This window comes from Symphalangus syndactylus, chromosome 7, assembly GCF_028878055.3.
Source record: "Symphalangus syndactylus isolate Jambi chromosome 7, NHGRI_mSymSyn1-v2.1_pri, whole genome shotgun sequence".
NCBI lineage: Eukaryota > Metazoa > Chordata > Mammalia > Primates > Hylobatidae > Symphalangus > Symphalangus syndactylus.
In genome coordinates this window covers 10,024,470-10,043,468 of record NC_072429.2, presented here as the reverse complement: position 1 = coordinate 10,043,468, position 18,999 = coordinate 10,024,470, and the positions used below count along the sequence as shown (strand labels likewise).

Below are 18,999 nucleotides of genomic sequence, written 5' to 3'. Positions count from 1 at the left end.
GCTCCATGCCCACCTGGCTCATGTTTGCCTCACCTGTAAGCACTTCTCTCCTGAGCATCTAGACTGTGGCCAAACTAGGAGGCCAGGCAGCCTCTGATCTCTGCCCATCCCTCACCTGAATATCAAGCCTTCTCCTTCTCTTAAGGCACCTTGAGAAGAAGGGAAATGGGCTGGGTGCACCTGTGGTCCCAGCTACTCTGGAGGTTGAGGCCAGAGGATTGCTTGAGCCCAGGAAGTCAAGGCAGCAGTGAGCCATGATCGCTCCACTGCATTGTAGCCTGGGCGACAGTCTATGGAGTGAGACCCTGTCCGAGGCTCAGGTCCTGGTTGTCCCCTCTAGCTAGTGTAGACCCTGCCTTAAGAAGCAAATTCCTTTCTCATTGTTATGCAGACAAGTCTAGTTCTTTCCACTCTCACTCCCAAAGGGATAGTGGCATATCTTTGCATAACTGTCAGGCCCATTAAAGAGACTTAAAATTGTTTTTTTCTTTTTCTTCTTAAGCGAAAGAATGGTCTCCCCCCAAAGATAAATCAGAAAATAATTGGGGCCAGGCATGGTGGCGCATGCCTATAATCCCAGCACTGTGGGAGGCTGAGTCGGGAGAATCGCTTGAACTCAGGAGTTCGAGGCCAGCCTGGGCAACATAGTGAGATCTCGTCTCTATTAAAAATATATATTAGGCTGGGCACGGTGGCTCACGCCTGTAATCTCAGCACTTTGAGAGGCTTAGGTGGGTGGATCACGAGGTCAGGAGTTCAAGACCAACCTAACAAGATGGTGAAACCCCGTCTCTACTAAAAATACAAAAAAATTAGCCAGGCATGGTGGCAGGCGCCTGTAATCTCAGCTACTAGGGAGGCTGAGGCAGAGAATTGCTTGAACCCAGGAGGTGGAGGTTGCAGTGAGCCGAGATCGTGCTATTGCACTCCAGCCTGGGCGACAGAGTGAGACTCTGTCTCCAAAAAAAATATATATATATATATATATATATGTATATTATAAATTTTTTTTTTTAATTGGTTATCTTTTAAAAACAATTTGTCCCAGTTCCCTTCTCTCAAGTCCTGCCTTGCTGGAGCTCCCAGGATAGATGAGGCTCCTGGCCCTGGGAGCTGCCTGTCCAGAGGGGACCTTGCCAGACCTCCCGGACTGCTGGAGGGGTTCAGCTCCCTGCCTCTGGCCCTCTGCTGGCTCCCCTTGTGAATGTGGTTGTGGGGGGGAGCAGGGTGAGCCGCCAGCTGGAGCTGGACCCCACATGGCTTTCATTCACCTTCTCGGGCATTTCCGGAGTTTACCGGAGCCAAAGGCAAACTAAAAGTTTTCATAGCTCAGGTCTTGCAACCTCCTTGTCTCCTGAGATGCACAAATCCCTCAGACCGGCAACCCTCTGATGTCCCTAGGATATGTTCCCCATATCCCTTGTCTGCCTCCTCTCCCCGCACTCATAACCTTTCACACTGAACCTCGGCAGAGGCTGATGCTCCCTCACAAAGTCATTCACTCGTTCACTCATTCATTTGAATGATTATTTATTGAAGGTTCATTATGTGGCATCCACTGTTTTAAATCCTGGGGATAAAGCCCCGAATTGGACTCTTCTTTTCTTTTCTTTTCGAGACAGAGTCTTGCTCTGTTGTCCAGGCTGGAATGCAGTGGTGTGATCTCAGCTCACTGCAACCTCTGCCTCCCGGGTTCAAGTGATTCTCCTGCCTCAGCCTTCTGAGTAGCTGGGATTACAAATGTGTGCTACTACACCTGGCTAATTTTTATATTTTTAGTAGAGATAAGGTTTCACCATATTGGCCAGGCTAGTCTCAAACTCCTGACCTCAAGTGATCTGCCCATGTCAGCCTCCTCAAATGCTGAGATTACAGACGTGAGCCACCTCACCTGGCCTGGACCCTACTTCTGCCCTTCAAGGGGCTGCTGACATTGTAGTGGGGACAGACAGATAAGTAATCAGTTACAGCCTGGGAGATAAGCTGAGCCAGTCAGGGAGAGCACCTAAGCCTTTCACACTGTCCCACTCTCTTGCTGACACGCAGTCTTTCACCAGTCATATTTGCAGTCTCTTTCTCAAAGATATTCAGACACGACTGGGCACAGTGGCTCACTCCTGTAATCCCAGCACTTTGGGAGGCCGAGGTGGGCAGATCACTTGAGGTCAGGAGTTCGAGACCAGCCTGGCCAACATGGTAAAACCCCATCTCTACTAAAAATACAAAAATTGGCCAGGCATGGTGGCGCACGCCTGTAATCCCAGCTACTGGGGAGGCCGAGGCAGAAGAATTGCTTGAACTCGGGAGGCAGAGGTTGCATTGAACCAAGATCACGCACTGCACTCTAGCCTGGGAAACAGAGCAAGACCCTGTCTCAAAAAAAAAAAAAAACATTCAGACACACACACACACACACACACACACACTCTTGCTTAGCAGAGGCAAGAGCCTGTCATCCTAAGATCCTGCTGTTAACCTGCCTCTGCCTCAGTTTCTCCACCCAGAAAACAGTCATGTTCCAGCTTCTTCTTCTTCTTTTTTTTTTTTTTTTTTTGTGGAGATGGAGTCTCGCTCTATTGCCCAGGCTGGAGTGCAGTGGCGTGATCTTGGCTCACTGCAACCTCCCCCTCCCAGGCTCAAGCAATTCTCCTGCCTCTCCTGCCTCAGCCTTCCTAGTAGCCGGGACTACAGGTGCCTGCCACCACGCCCAGCTAATTTTTGTATTTTTGTAGAAACGGGGTTTCACCATGTTGGCCAGGCTGGTCTTGATCTCCTGACCTCAGGTGATCCACCCGTCTCGGCCTCCCAAAGTGCTGGGATTACAGGCGTGAGCAATGGCTCCTGGCTGCTCCAGCTTCTTTCTTCCTAGGAGTGTTGGGGGAAATGAACGCGTTTCCGTTCCTGAGCTCCTGACTCTTCAGCTCCCGTTACGTGCCAGGCATCATGCTGGGTGTTGGACATGGGTTATATCCTTTAATTCCTCCACCAGGCCAAATGGCATAGGAATCCTTAGCTCTGATTTGTAGGTGAGGAAACAAGCTCAGGGAGATGGAATTACTTCTTTGAGGTCATCTGGCAAGTGAATTGCAGGACTTGAACCCCTGTCTTCTGGGGCAAAGATGGAGAGCTCGAGATAACTCTCCAGAGAGGGACCATTGATGCTACTGCATCAGATGCTTTCTGTCTCCATCCTTAACTGTGGCCCGGGAAGGTGCAGATTCACCTGAAGGTGAGTGTGTTGGGGAGGGAGGTGTGGGGGCTGGGACTGAGCACTGCACTCCTTGACCTCTTAGCCAGCAGTCCTGAGGAGGCACCCGGCCCCAGGCAGGGGTTTGCAGACTCTGTGCCTCAAGAATGCTGGGCTGGGCCAGGAGGGTCTCCTGAGGCCAGGTCCTACCCCCCACCTGCCTGGGGGCAGAGTCGTCGGGGGGTAGAGGGCAGACGTTGCCTGGTGCCAACGATGTTGCTCTTGGATGGCAGCCGGGCCCAGGGAACACTGGGGCTCTTGTGCAGAAGGACTGCCACTACAGCCAGCCCGGCCCCTGCCCAGGCCCCACTCCAGCCTGGGCCTGGCCCTAACTCTGGGCCCAGTCTTGTTCTTTTTTTTTTTTCCCCCAAGATGGAGTCCTACTCTGTCACCCAGGATGGAGTGCAGTGGTGCAATCTCGGCTCACTGCAACTTCCACCTGCCGGGTTCAAGCACTTTTCCTGCCTCAGCCTCCCGAGTAGCTGGGATTACAGGCATGCACCACAATGCCCAGCAGACTTTTATATTTTTTAGTAAAGACAAAAATCGCCATCTTGGCCAGACTGGTCTCAAACTCCTGACCTCAGGTGATCTGCCCACTTCGGCCTGCCAAAGTGCTGGGATTACAGGCGTGAGCCACTGCACCCGACCCGTCTTGTTCTTTCTTCATTTATTTTACATTATTATTATTTTTTTGGTGATGAAGTTTCGCTCTTATTGCCCAGGCCGGAGTACAGTGGCGTGATCTCGGCTCACTGCAACCTCCGCCTCCTGGGTTCAAGCAATTCTCCTGCCTCAGCCTCCCGAGTAGCTGGGATTATGGGCATGCACCACCACGCCTCGCTAATTTTTGTATTTTTAGTCGAGACAGGGTTTCATCATGTTGGCCAGGCTGGTCTCGAACTCATGACCTCAGGTGATCCACCTGCCTCGGCCTCCCAAAGTGCTGGGATTACAGCCATGAGCCATTCTGCCTGGCCTCTTTCTTCATTTATTCTTCCTTCCTTCCTCCCTCCTCCTCTTCCTCCCCCCCTTCCTCTTCCTCCCCCTCCCCCTCCTTTTCTTTCCTCCTTCCTTCCTCTTCCTCTTATTTTTCCTCCTTCTCTTCTTTGTCTTCTTCTTTTTTTTTTTTAAACAAGTTTTATTTTGAGAACATTTTAAAATACAGAAAAAGTACACAGGGTCATACCATACCCGGCTGCTCAGAATTGACAATTGTTCATTACCATTTTTTTAAGTTGAAACAGGGTCTCACTATGTTGCCCAGGCTGGTCCTGACCTCCTGGGCTCAAGCAATCTGCCTATCTCGGCCTCCAAAAGTGCGGGGAGTACAGGCGTGAGCCACCGCAGCTGGCCTATTTTACCATTCTTTTCCAACCCTTTTCTACCTTGGCTTCTTCACAGGCTCCAGGGAGGTCTAGCTTGGCTGGTCAAAACGGAGGTGACATTGACAGCAAGTGAGTGATTAAAGGTTGGGTGTCAGAGTTGGACAGATCTGGGTTTTTTTTGGAGACAGAGTCTTACTCTGTCACTCAGGCTGGAATGCAGTGGTATGATCTAGGCTCACTGCAACCACCACCTCCTGGGTTCAAGCGCTTCTCCTGCCTCAGCCACCTGAGTAGCTGGGATTACAGGCGCGTGCCACCACGCCCAGCTAATTTTTGTATTTTTAGTAGAGACGGGGTTTTGCCATTGTTGGCCAGGCTTGAACTCCTGGCCACAAGAGATCTGCTGGCCTCAGTCTCCCAAAGGGCTGGGATTACAGGTGTGAGCCACCTTGCCCAGTGACAGATCTGGGTTTGAGTCCCAAAACTCTTTGTGGTCACAGACAAATCACTTAACCTCAAGCCTGTTTCATCTTCTGTGAAATAGGAATAATACATCTTCCGTGAGGACTCAGTGTGATAATGTATGTCAAGCACAATGCCAGTGCCTGGCACATACCCCTTGCTCACGGAAGAGTAGCCAATATGAATATTTGCAGCTATGGGCCTGGGACCCACCCAAAAGCATGGGCAACATCCTCCTGTGACCGAGAGGGAGGGACTGTGAGAATGACCCCTCCTCAGCCCTCATTTCTCCTCATTTCCCACCCGTCCTCAATTCTGGGTACTTCTGTCTCCAGTTTATACTCTGAAGACAGCAGGGCTGTGAGTTGCAGGTTGCCCAGGGCATTTTTGTGGAGGCAGAGAGTTTAGAACTGATGACAGCTTGGGAGAGCTCTGGGGAGGCTTCCAAACCAAAGTGGATGGAGGGGAACTGGGGAGGAGGGATCTGAGTGAGGTTAGTCCTGGCTTCTCAGAGTCTCAGTAGCACCCCCGGTCCCCTTATTCACTGGTCCCGGATACTCTAGACCTGTGGCCTGGCTTGCTAGGACAGGGGCTTTCAGGCTTTGCCAGACTCAGCTCTCTCTAGACTTGGGCCTACAAGCCTCACACCCACTGGGTGTTGGCATGCACATTTGTTTGGAGGAGGACCGACAGCTGGGAAGTGGCAGAGGCTGGGCTGGAAGGGTGAGAGGGTTGGTGGTCTCCAGGGAAGCAGGAAATAAACTCGTGCCCTTCTGTACTTTCCCCGGTGCCCTCCTGGACCAGGTAGGGTTTTGTTGGGGTGTGAATAACAGAAAACGTAAGTGACCAGGGCTTAAATGAAACAGTGTATCCATCTCTCACTTAGCCCCACGTCTAGAGGTGGGTGTAGGTTGGTCTGAAGTCAGGGTTGAAGACTCGTCTGTTCTCCAGGTTTTTCTCTCATGGTCGCAAGATGGTGGCTTCAGCTGCTGCCATCACATTTGTGCGGAGGCAGGAGGAAGGAAGAAGTTCCAGAGAGTTGAGTTTCCACACACCAACTCCCAATTTCATTTCTTTGGCCAGACTGTGACATGGTCACCCCTAGCTGCAAAGGAAGCCAGAAGTATATGCATTTTGCTGAACCCCTTGCTTCCCCTAATAAAACCAGGGGCCATCAAAAAGAAGCAGTGACTGGTTCCCAAAATGACTTTTTTTTTTTTTGAGTCTCACTCTGTCGCCCAGGCTGCAGTGCAGTGGCATGATCTTGGCTCACTGCAACCTCCGCCTCCCAGGTTCAAGCAAATCTCCTGCCTCACCCTCCTGAGTAGCTGGGATTACAGGTGTAAGCCACCACAACTGGGTAATTTTTTGTATTTTTAGTAGAGACGGAGTTTCACCATGTTGGCCAGACTGGTCTCAAACTCCTGACCTCAGGTGATCCACCTGCCTCAGCCTCTCAAAATGCTGGGATTACAGGCGTGAGCCACCGTGCCTGGCCCCAAAATGACTTCTTTAAACTATGGATCTAACCAAATCACTCCTCAGCTTTTATGTTTTTTAAATCATTTATTTATTTATTTATTTATTTATTTATTTATTTATTTATTTGAGACAGAGTCTCATGCCCAGGCTGGAGTGCAGTGGCGTGATCTAGGCTCACTGCAACCTGTCTCCCGGGTTCAAACGATTCTCCTGCCTCAGCCTTCCAAGTACCTGGGATTACAGGCATGTGCCACCACGCGTGGCTAATTTTTGTGTTTTTAGTAGAGATGGGGTTTCACCATGTTGGCCAGGCTGGTCTCGAATTCCTGGCCTCAAGTGATCCTCCTGCCTTGGCCTCCCAAAGTGCTGGGATTACAGACACGAGCTACTACGCCCGGCCAGCTTATTTTTACTAGAGACGGGGTCTTGTTACATTGCCAGATAGGATTTCAACTGCTAGGCTCACAGGATCCTCCTGCCTCAGCCTCCCCATTAGCCGGGACTCCAGGCATGTGCCACTGTGCTGCCACTCCTCACCGTTAACTGCTCTCCCCCCACCACCCATTGGCATCCCCAGCTCCTCAGCCTGACATTCAGGGCCCTCCAGGACTGGCCTCTGCTGCTCTCTGCTGTCCCATCTCCAGTCTCCCCCAAGACACCTGCTCTGTTTCGCAGCTGCAGTGAGCTCCAGGTAGAGCCTCTGAATGTGCCTGAGTGGCTGACACCGTGGCGGCGTCTTTGCTCATGCTGCCTTTGTTGCTGAGTATTCTTCCTCTGGCCTGCCTATCTGTCCTCCCCGCTTTCCAGCCATTCTACCAGATACCTGCCATTCAGCTTTCTGGACTCCTCTCAGGCATTCCCTTGTCTTTTCTTTTTTTTTTTTTTTTGAGATGGAGTCTTGCTCTGTTGCCCAGGCTGGAGTGCAGTGGCACAATCTCGGCTCACCGCAACCTCCACCTCCTGGGTTCAAGCAATTCTCCTGCCTCAGCCTCCCGAGTAGCTGGGATTACAGGCACGCACCACCACGCCCAGCTAATTTTTGTATTTTTAGTAGAGATGGGATTTCACCATGTTGACCAGGCTGGGCTCGAGCTCCTGACCTCAGGTGATCCACCTGCCTTGGCCTCCCAAAGTGCTCACAGGCGTGAGCCACCGTGCCCGGCCAGGCATTCCTTTTTCTTTCAGATCCCTCCTGGCCACCCTAAACTGGACATCAAAACCCTTTTCCTCTCTCTGGTAACGACCCCTCAAACTTTTCTTGATGTCCTGGTCCTCCCCTACTAGCAGTCCATGGGGGATTGGATGAAACCAACACTCCTCCTTGGCATTTGTGGTGGACATGTGACCCAGACCTGGCTAAGGAGAATATTCCATCTCCCAGGCCATTGTGATTAAGTCAGAGATGAGCATGTGACCATGGGAAGGCCAATGGGAGCCAGTCTAGGTCTTTTATTGGAATGAATAGGAAACCAACTCTCTGAGAAGCTGAGCTGTGAATAGGGATGCTTAGAGTTGCTTGGGAGAGCTTCTCTGAGAATGACAGCAATAAAGGAAACAAGAGGGCCAAGAGCTGGAGTGCACCTGGATCAAGCCATGCCTGAAGCCATTTCTTGTTTGAACATTTCACTATGTGAACCAAATAATTTTTTCTTTGGCTAATCCTTTTTCTTCAACCCTTTATAAAAAAAAGGCTCCTTCTCAGTAGAAAACCCTTCCTTTGTGTCTCCACTCTCCTCTGTTGGCTCTTTGGCCATAGTACTCATCTGTTTACATGGCAGCAAATTCATCCTGTTTTCACTGCTATTTCTTTAAAACCTTTTAATAAATTTCCATGGCTTTTAGGAAAAAGACCTGTATTAGTTATCCATTGCTTCATAACACATTACTTTTAAACTTAATGACTTTACATAACAAATATTTGGCTGTTGGTGTTAAAGAAAAAATTATTCAAAGATACTTGTTTTTATTTTTATTTACTTATTTTTCTTGAGAGTTTCACTCTGTCGCCTAAGCTGGAGTACAGTGGCGCGATCTCGGCTCACTGCAACCTCTGCCTCCTGGGTTCAAGCAATTCTCCAGCCTCAGCCTCCCAAGTAGCTGGGATTACAGGCGCCTGTCACCATGCCCAGCTAATTTTTGTATTTTTAGTAGAGACAGGGTTTCACCATATTGGCCAGGATGGTCTCAAACTCCTGACCTCAAATGATCCACCCACCTCAGCCTCCCAAACTGCTGGGATTACAGGCGTGAGCCCCCACGCCCGGCTCAACAATACTTATTAAAGCACAGTAAAGAAAACTTTATTCAGGACCATTGAGATAGTCACAGGGACCACTGCAATGGGATCTTGCACAGGAAGAGAGAGATTGGGCTCCATTCTGAATACAGCATAGGCGAGTGGGAATTCTGAGCCAAGGAGCAGAGTGGGGAGCAGTGAATGGAAAATGACTAAGAGGAAACATCGGGGGTAAGGGGATTCTGTCCAAACTGACCCAACAGGATTCTTGCTTAAGACAGGCCCATCAGCCATTACCTGGGGGATGGTGGAGGAGGAGGAATCTGATCAGATATCGAAGATGGGCAGCAGTTCTTGCTAAACTAGACTTAGCAGGTTCTTTGCTAAAACTAGATTTTACAAGGAAGTACACAGATGGACCTAGGAGAAGGCTCAGCAGCCTGACTAAAATTTGGCCAAAGAATCTTTGTCATTGGTAGAAGGCCTACATTTCTCTCAACAAGAGCCTCTTGATAGGGCTGCTTGAGCGTTCCCACAACACGTTAGCTGGTTTCCCTCAGAGCTGGTGATCCAAGAGAGAAATATGGAAGCTGCAATGTAATGTATAACTTACCCTCAGACATCAGATTCTAGTCACTTCTGTCTTATTCTATTAGTTAAAAGTGAGTCACAGCCAGGCACAGTGGCTCACGCCTATAATCCCAGCACTTCGGGAGGCCGAGCAAGGAGGATTCCTTGAGCCTAGGAGTTTGAGACCAGCCTGGGCAACGGAGTGAGACCCTAATAAAAAATATTAGCCAGCCGGGCGCGGTGGCTCATGCCTGTAATCCCAGCACTTTGGGAGGTTGAGACAGTCAATCACCTGAGGTCAGGAGTTCGAGATCAGCCTGGTCAACCTGGTGAAACCCTGTATCTACTAAAAGTACAAAAATTAGCTGGGCGTGGTGGCGGGTGCCTGTAATTCCGGCTAATTTGGAGGCTGAGACAGGAGAATCATTTGAACCCGGCAGGCAGAGTTTGCAGTGAGCCGAGATTGCACCACTGCACTCTAGCCTGGGCGACAAGAGAGAAACTCCGTCTCAAAAAATAAAGAAGAGGCCGGGCGCGGTGGCTCACGCTTGTAATCCCAGCACTTTGGGAGGCCGAGGCGGGCGAATCACGAGGTCAGGAGATCGAGACCACGGTGAAACCCTGTCTCTACTAAAAATATAAAAAAATCAGCCGGGCGTGGTGGCGGGCGCCTGTAGTCCCAGCTACTCGGAGAGGTTGAGGCAGGAGAATGGCGTGAACCCGGGAGGCGGAGCTTGCAGTGAGCCGAGATCGCGCCACTGCACTCCAGCCTGGGCGGCAGAGCGAGACTCCGCCTCAAAAAAAAAAAAAAAAAAAAATAAAGAAGAAAAAAATTAGCAGGCACAGTGATGCATGCCTGTAGTTCCAGCTACTCGGGAGGCTGAGGTGGGAGGACTGCTTGAGCCCAGGAGATCGAGGCTGCAGTGACCTATGATTGTGCCATGCACTCCAGCCTGGGGGACAGAGCGAGACCTTGAATCAATCAATCAATCAGTAAGTAAAGTGAATTGCTACTTACAACCCATATTAGGGGATATAGGGTAGAAATTAAACTTGACCTATTGAAGGGAGGGGTATTATAAAATGTAGATTTTTTTTGTTTGTTTTTTGAGACAAGAGTCTTGCTCTGTTGCCCAGGCTGGAGTACAGTGTTACTTATCTCGGCACACTGCAACCTCTGCCTCCTGGGATCAAGCCATTTTCCTGCCTCAGCCTCACGAGTAGCTGGGATTACAGGCACCCGCCACCATGCCCGGCTAATTTTTTTTTTGTATTTTTAATAGAGACGGGGTTTCACCATGTTGTCCAGGCTGGTCTTGAACTCCTGATCTCATGATCCACCTGCTTTGGCCTCCCAAAGTGCTGGGATTACAGGTGTGAGCCACTGCGCCTGGCCTAAAAAAATTCTTTAAGACAGGGTCTTACTCTGTCACCCAAGCTGGAGTGCAGTGGCACAACCATAGCTCCCTGCAGCCTTGACTCCCGGGCTCAAGCAATCTTCTTGCCTCCCAGGTAGCTAGGACCACCTAGGGATGCATCACCATGCCCGACTAATTTTTTAAAAAGTTTTTAGTAGAGATGGAGGTTTCACAATATTGCCTGGGCTGGTCTTAAACTTGTGGCTTCAAGCAATTCTCCCATCTTGGCCACCCAAAGTGCTGGGATTACAGGTGTAAGCCATTGTACCTGGCCTTATTTTTATTTTTTAGAGACAGGGTCTCACTATGTGCCCAGGCTAGACTTGAACTCCTAGGCCTAAGTGATCCTCCTGCTTCAGCCTCCTAAGTAGGGTGCACGTCACTGTGCCTGGCTTTTGTGGACATCTTTTTTTTTTTTTTTTGAGACAGAGTCTCGCTCTGTCACCCAGGCTGGAGTGCAGTGGCACAATCTCGGCTCACTGCAAGCTCCGCCTCCCGGGTTCCCGCCATTCTCCTGCCTCAGCCTCTCTGAGTAGCTGGGACTACAGGCACCCGCCACCACGCCCGGCTAATTTTTTTTTTTTTGTATTTTTAGTAGAGACGGGGTTTCACCGTGGTCTCGATCTCCTGACCTCGTGATCCGCCCGCCTCAGCCTCCCAAAGTGCTGGGATTACAAGCGTGAGCCACTGCGCCCGGCCCGTGGACATCTTTTAGAACTGCCGTAAGACTTAAAACATCCTGCAGAGGCAATGTTTATCATCCGAACCTTTAGTTTCTAGTTTTGAGGAGTACTCCCATGTGGCAGAGCTTGCCTCTCATGGTAGAAGCTGAAAATGCTAACTACTATTGCAGTTTTTCTTCCAGCTAAAGCCTAGGTTCTGCCAGTTAACAGCATCCACTCCAGCGAGCCAGTGATGCCCAGGAGTGGCTTGGGAGGCTTGAGAGGCTTGGGAGGCCTAGGAGAAATGTTCCCTGGTGGGGGCTGCAGTAACAAGAATGAGCTCCTGGGGCTGGGCACGGTGGCTCACGCCTGTAATCCCAGCACTTTGGGAGGCCGAGGCGGGTGGATCACCCGAGGTCAGGAGTTTGCGACCAGCCTGGCCAACATGGCGAAACTCCGTCTCTACTACAAATACAAAAATTAGCCGGGCATGGTGGCATGTGCTTGTAATCCCAGCTACTAGGGGGGCTGAGGCAGGAGAATCGCTTGAACCTGGGAGGTGGAGGTTGCAGTGAGCCGAGATTGTGCCACTGCACTCCAGCCTGGGAAACAGAGTGAGACTGTCTCAAAAAAAAAAAAAAAAAAAAAAGAATGAACTCCTGGGGTACACAGCAGTGGTACTGGGCATCCTTATGCCATGTCTAGACTGACTGGGCTAAGGGCACAGGCAGGAGCGTTCAGGGCTTAGTGTTGGTGGGACAGTGATATCCTTCTTACACTTACTCTGGGGTATGATACTGGCAGGATCCTGCTCAAGTAGCCTGAGTTCACTTTTATATATTTTTTGCTTCTTAAAATCTTTAAAATGTTTTCTCCATGTGTAAGTTTTTTTTTTTTTTTTAAGACAAAGTCTCGCTCTGTCGCCCAGGCTGGAGTGCAGTGGCACAATCTCAGCTCACTGCAACTTCTGTCTCCTGGGTTCAAGTGATTCTCCTGCCTCAGCCTCCCAAGTAGCTGGGATTACAGGCCTGTGCCACCATGCACAGCTAATTTTTGTATTTTTAGAAGAGACGGGGTTTTGCCATATTGGCCAGGCTGGTCTTGAACCTCTGACCTCAGGTGATCCACCCGCCTCAGCCTCCCAAAGTGCTAGAATTATAGGCATGAGCCACTGCACCCACCTCCGTATTTTTTTTTTTTTTTTTTTTTTTAGATGGAGTCTCGCTCTGTTGCCCAGGCCAGAGTGCAGTGGCACAATCTCAGCTCACTGCAACCACTGCCTCCTGGGTTCAGGCAATTCTCCTGCCTCAGCCTCCCGAGTAGCTGGGACTACAGGGGCGTTGCCACCATGTCCAGCTAATTTTTGTATTTTTAGTAGAGACGGGGTTTCACCATGCTGGCCAGGCTGGTCTCCAACTCCTGGCCTCGTGATCTGCCTGCCTTGGCAAAGTGCTGGGATTATAGGCGTGAGCCACCGCGCCTGGCTACAAGTTTTTTTTTTTTTTTTTGAGACGGAGTCTTGCTCTGTCGCCCAGGCTGGAATGCAATGGCATGATCTCGGCTCACTACAACCTCTGCCTCCTGGGTTCAAGCGATTCTCCTGCCTCAGACTCCCGAGTAGCTGGGATTACAGGTGGGCACCACCATGGCCAGCTAATTTTTGTGTTTTTAGTAAAGACAGGGTTTCACCATGTTAGCCAGGCTGGTCTCAAACTCCTGACCTCAGATGATCCACCCTCCTCAGTCTTCCAAAGTGCTGGGATTACAGGCGTAAGCCACCGCGCCTGGCCCATCTATAAGTATTAATATAAGTATTAAGCATCAAAAAAAATCTGTAAGTGTTAAGCCAACTTCTTTAATGCTTCTGGTAGTTCTATGAACTTAAACTAGCTGGCTTGTTTCCGTTGCTTACTGCTGAAAATCTTGGCTGATATGTTTCGAGGGCCCTGGTCTTGCCAGTCTCTTTCTTTACCTTGTAGCACATTCTCCCTCCTTTGAGTTGACAAGCATCTTCCTCCTCAGAGCCTTGGCACATGCTGTTACCTCTGCCTGGAACATTCCTTACCCCCACCTTCCTACCCACCACCCACCCACAGGCGGATCACTCAGTTTAAATGTCACGTCCTCAGGGAGACCTTCCCCGGCCCACCCCCAGTCTGGGCTTTGGGCTCCTGCTACAGACTCAGGCTGCACTATTTTCCTTTGCAGCACTTTGTTACAACTGCCACAGGTCATTTGTACCCAGGAGTCCTCTAGGGAGAGTGTGTCTCATTCCAGGGTCCTGGCGTATAGTTGAGGCTGAGGAAAAATCAATTCTCTTTCCCACACTCTCTAGGGAATCCCTCCTCTGTCCTTTTTTTTTTTTTTTTGAGATGGAGTCTCACTCTGTCACCCAGGCTGGAGTGCAGTGGCGCGATCTTGGCTCACTGCAAGCTCTGCCTCCCAGGTTCATGCCATTCTCCTGCCTCAGCCTCCCGAGTAGCTGGGACTACAGGTGCCTGCTACCACGCCCGGCTAATTTTTTTTTTTTAGTAGAGACGGGTTTCACCGTGTTAGCCAGGATGGTCTCACTCTCCTGAGCTCGTGATCCGCCTGCCTTGGCCTCCCAAAGTGCTGGGATTACAGGTGTGAGCCAACGCGTCCAGCCAGGAATCCCTCCTCTGTCTGATCTAACTGCCCTCTGCCCTGGAGCTGCTCAGCCTCTATCAATTTTTCTGACTCTCAGGGAACATTTTCATTCAGTTGCAAGACACAGAAACTCAAAAATCAAACCTGCTTACACAACATAGTGAATGTACTGGCTCATGCACTTTTGTTTTTAAAGAGATGAGGTCTTATTGTGCTGCCCAGGCTTGATTTGAACTCCTGGGCCTAAGAAATCCTCCTGCCTTAGTCTCCTGAGTAGCTGGGACTACAGGAGCATGACTTTAAGTCCTGGTGTGAATCAGGCTTCAGAAACAGCTTGATCCTGGTTCCCAATAGTTTAGTCAAAACTCATTCTCTCTTGTGTCTTCTTCTCTATGGCAGGTGCTCCCTAAGAAGTGACAAAGAAGGCCACTAACAGCTCTGGGCTCAAGACATTCCCACTTGGCAACTTCTCAATTGTTTTGGCAAAAGCCAGGAGAGTGGAGGTCTTCCCCACCTAGACTACATAAGCTGAAGGTGGGGATTTTCAAAGAAAAGCTTATTATAGGAAGAAGGGTAAACAGACACTAGGAAGCTTCTGATTATTATACCTGGTGATTCTGTGAGCCTTTACTGCACAAACTGTTCCCAAACTTAATTATTTAAAGCAATGTATTATTTCTCACAATTCTGTGATTGCTGGGCTCAGGTGGAAGTTCTGCTTATGCTGTGGATTGGCTATGCTAGAGGGTCTAGGATGTCTTCCCTCACATGTATGGAGCTGGCTGTTGGCTTCTCTCTCCACTTGGTCTGTGGTAGCCACACCGTCTAGCCCAAACTTCCTTTCACAGTCTCAGGAACAGAAGCTGCACTGGCACTTAAGTCCTAACCTTGGAAGTCGTACAGTCATGTCACTGAATTCTCTGATCAAAGCAACTCACAAGACTAGTTCAGATTCAAGAGACTGGGAAATGGACCCGCCCCATCTTGATGGGAGCAATGATAAAGTCACCTTGCAAAAGGACACAGGCACAGGGAGGCAGTGATTCACGGGAGGCCATTATTGAAACAATCAACTGTGTTCCACAACTCGCCTTTTCAAGTTCCTTTCACTAAGCCTCCTCCCACCCTAGCAACCTGGCTCCTTTGACCTTCATGACCACTAGAGGATAGTCTCCCTCAGTAAGTCTTTCCAGCCAAGGTGCGGTGGCTCACGTCTGCAATCCCAGCACTCTGGTAGGCCGAGGTGGGAGGATCGTTTGAGCTCCGGAGTTCAAGACCAGCCTGGGCAACACAGTGGGACCCTGTGTCTACAAAAAATAAGATAATTAGCTGGGTATGGTGGTGTGCACCTGTAGTCCCAGCTACTTGGGAGGCTGAGGTGGGAGGATCATTTAAGTCAGGGAGGTCGAGGCTGCAATGAGCTGTGTTTGCACCACTGCATTCCAGCCTGTGTGACAGAGTGAGACTGTTTCAAAAAACAAACAAAATAAATGTCTTTCCTGTGAAATCCCAGCAATGGTCCCTACCAGACCATACCCATTTTTATTCATTTATTCATTAACGTATTCAATCACCAAGCAGTTATTAAAACATAACCACAGTCCTATGCTAGGGACCAGGGATGCAGTATCGTAAGACCCAATTCCTGCCCTCAAGCAGTTTCTAGTCTAAAAGAAGAGACAGGGAATTAGATAATCGTAACACAGCATATTAAGGGCTATGCTAGAGGGGAACACAGGGCGTCTGGGAACACAAAGGGCAGCCAACTTGGCCTTGGGGGCCAGTGATCTCTGGATGAGTGGAGGTCCCCAGGTTGACAAGGGGAGCTGGAGCAAGTATTAGGCAGAAATCTTGGTTGCAAGTGATAGAAACTCAACTCCAGCTGACTTAAAGAAAAGTCATTAACTAAAAAGTCCTGGGGAATATTAGCTTCAGGCATAGTTGGATCCAGGTAGTCAACAGAAATGAGTCTATCCTTATCTGGAGTACAGTGGTGTGATCTTGGCTCACTGCAACCTCTGCCTCATGGGTTCAAGCGATACTCCTGCCTCAGCCTCCTGAGTAGCTGGGACTACAAATGTGTGCCACCACGCCTGACTAATTTTTGTATTTTTATTAGAGACGGGGTTTCACCATGTTGGCCAGGCTGGTCTTGAACTCCTGGCTTCAAGTAATCTGCCTGCTTTGGCCTCCCAAAGTACTGGGGTTACAGGTGTGAGTCACCGTGCCCGGCCTCCTCTGTGTTGGCTTAGTTCTGAAGCAGGCTGTCCTTACGTGCTGGACACTAACAGCTGAAGACTATGACTGTGATTACTCAGTCGGGTCACAGGCTCACTCCTGGAATCAGGGAGCAGGGTTAGTCCCTCGGAACCACAGGATCTGAGAATGCAGCAGGTTTGGCACCCAAAGGAGAAAAGGAAAAGAAGGGCTGTGGAGCTGGCCTGACATCAGGTGTACTAAGTTACAGCCCTCAAACAGAGAGGGCCTCCTGAGGGAAGTGTCCTGAGGGAAGGGGAAATCGGCCTTGGGAATGAGCAGATGTGCTAAGATCAAATCTCTCTCCAAGGCTACTTCTTGGTTGTGTAAGCTCTGCAAGACTTTGTCCCTGACTTTCTCCTGTGAAATCAAGTCTTTTCCAGTTGTCCTGAGGGTTAACTGAAATAGCAAATACAGGGGCTCGTGAAGTCACCCTGTTCTCTTCCCATTAAATCAAACAGTAAAGTCCCAGGGCTGGTCTACCTTGCTAGAAAAAAGAAGCGGACTCCACCTAGTGGCTAATGGGGTCATTGCGCTGAAGAGTTGATCATTTACAGAACTGCATTCTGATATTCCTAGACAGATGAAGAGAGCATATATGAACAGTAAGCTTGGGAGATCCGGGCCAGGGACGAGTCTGCCCTGTCTCTGTAATAGGGCTTTGCACAGGGCAGAGAGGTGAGGTTAGGTGGATGGATGGTCAGAGGGAGAAAGTGTTCTTCCTAGTGTATTTTACACTAGCGACTGCTCATCAGAGCATCTGGTTTGGGGGTAGGGACAGCTCATCTGGCAGGGACTGCTGTGAGGGAAGGGCATTCTTCTTCTTCTTCTTTTTTTTTTTTTGAGACGGAGTCTCGCTCTGTTGCCCAGGCTGGAGTGCAGTGGCGTGATCTCAAGCTCACTGCAAGCTCTGCCTCCCGGGTTCATGCCGTTCTCCTGCCTCAGCCTCCCAGTAGCTGGGACTACAGGCACCTGCCACTACGACTGGCTAATTTTTTGTATTTTTAGTAGAGACGGGGTTTCGCTGTGTTAGCAGGATGGTCTTGATCTCCTAACCTTGTGATCCGCCCACTTCAGCCTCCCAAAGTGCTGGGATTACAGGTGTGAGCCACCGCACCTGGCCTCTTTTTTTTTTTTTAAGAGGCTCCCACTATGTTGCCCAGGCTGGACTTGAACTCCTGGGCTCAAGCGATCCTCCTGCCTCAGCCTCCTGAGCAGCTGGGATTACAGGCACGTGCACCACACCCGGCTTAGGGCTCTGGGAGGAAACTCTACCTGTTCATTGCTGCTTCTTTAGGATTTGAGCTGGGAACTGTGATTTCTTCTAACTTCCACTTCACAAGACAGTATCAAGGCCTCAGGTCACATATAGCTGGCAGCAGTGCTCAGACCAACACTTAGGGCCCCTGAATCCCAGGCCCTTGTTCCTCATGCCAGCCCTCATTGTCTGCTATACAGGTGCATGTCTAGATCTGTGTCTGCACTGGTGGGTTGTTCTATTCAAACAGCTGCTTTGCATCTAGCTCTGGGCTAAGAGCATATGCTTCCACTTCCTCTTGGTTCCATTTCATGCATGATTCCGTTTCTTCCCCTCAGGTGTGACACCTCAGTAGCGTCACTGGCCAAAGAGCCTTGGGCCTGGGATAAACAGGGGATCCCCAGTAGTGGAGGGTGACTTTTCGCTGGACCCCAGTAAAGAATCACTTCTAGCCACTATGCTTTTTCCCCCGCCTCAGTCAGGCCGAATTACTGAATCTTATTACGTGGGGCTATGCCACATGCCATCTGCTTGTGGCCTTACCCCTGCTCCAGGGGGACTCAGGGCTTACTTCAGGTCAACAATAGAAAGAGCAGCAGCTCTCATTTATTTATTTATTTATTTATCTATTTATTTATTTTTTTTGAGACGGAGTCTCGCTCTGTCGCCCAGGCTGGAGTGCAGTGGCGCAATCTCGGCTCACTGCAAGCTCCGCCTCCCGGGTTCACGCCATTCTCCTGCCTCAGCCTCTCCGAGTAGCTGGGACTACAGGCGCCTGCCACCACGCCCGGCTAATTTTTTTGTATTTTTAGTAGAGACGGGGTTTCACCATGGTCTCGATCTCCTGACCTCGTGATCCGCCCGCCTCGGCCTCCCAAAGTGCTGGGATTACAAGCGTGAGCCACCGTGCCCGGCAGCTATCATTTATATAGCATTTATCATGTGTAGGGCACTATTAATTATTTCGTATCTATGTATTCTTTTTTTTTTTTTTTTTTTTTTTGAGATGGAGTCTTGCTCTGTAGCCCAGGCTGGAGTACAGTGGTGCAATCTCGGCTCACTGCAAGCTCCGCCTCCCAGATTCAGGCCATTCTCCTGCCTCAGCCTCCTGAGTAGCTGGGACTACAGGCGCCCGCCACCATGCACGGCTCATTTTTTGTACTTTTGGTAGAAACGGGGTTTCACCGTGTTAGCCAGGATGGTCTCAATCTCCTGACCTCATGCTACGCCCACCTCGGCCTCCCGAAGTGCTAGGATTACAGGCGTGAGCCACCGTGCCCGGCCATATTCTTTTAATTCTCACAATCACCCTGTGAGGTAGGTACTAATGTTCCACCCTGAGGCAGCTTTGCGATGGCAGAGCTGGGATCTGAACCTTAGCTCCTTGCTTCCCAGAACCTGAGTTTTCGCCACTACACTAGACTGCCTCTCCAGGGCTGATGCCTCTCTGAG

At 50.0% G+C, this 18,999-nt stretch overlaps 1 protein-coding gene across 2 annotated transcripts in view; it reads right to left on the bottom strand.

Annotated features, from left to right (window-relative positions):
- Positions 1–4,367: 4,367 nt before the first annotated feature.
- ZNF346 (zinc finger protein 346) overlaps positions 4,368–18,999 on the bottom strand; it is a 65,965-nt gene continuing 51,333 nt past the window's right edge. The window contains exon 5 of one of the 2 annotated variants that reach the window (XM_055285133.2): positions 4,368–6,142. In XM_055285133.2, coding sequence (XP_055141108.1) covers positions 6,020–6,142 — 123 coding nt within the window. In that variant the 3' untranslated portion in view covers positions 4,368–6,019. The remainder of the gene's footprint in view (positions 6,143–18,999) is intronic. The other variant, XM_063642539.1, reaches the window with a different exon arrangement.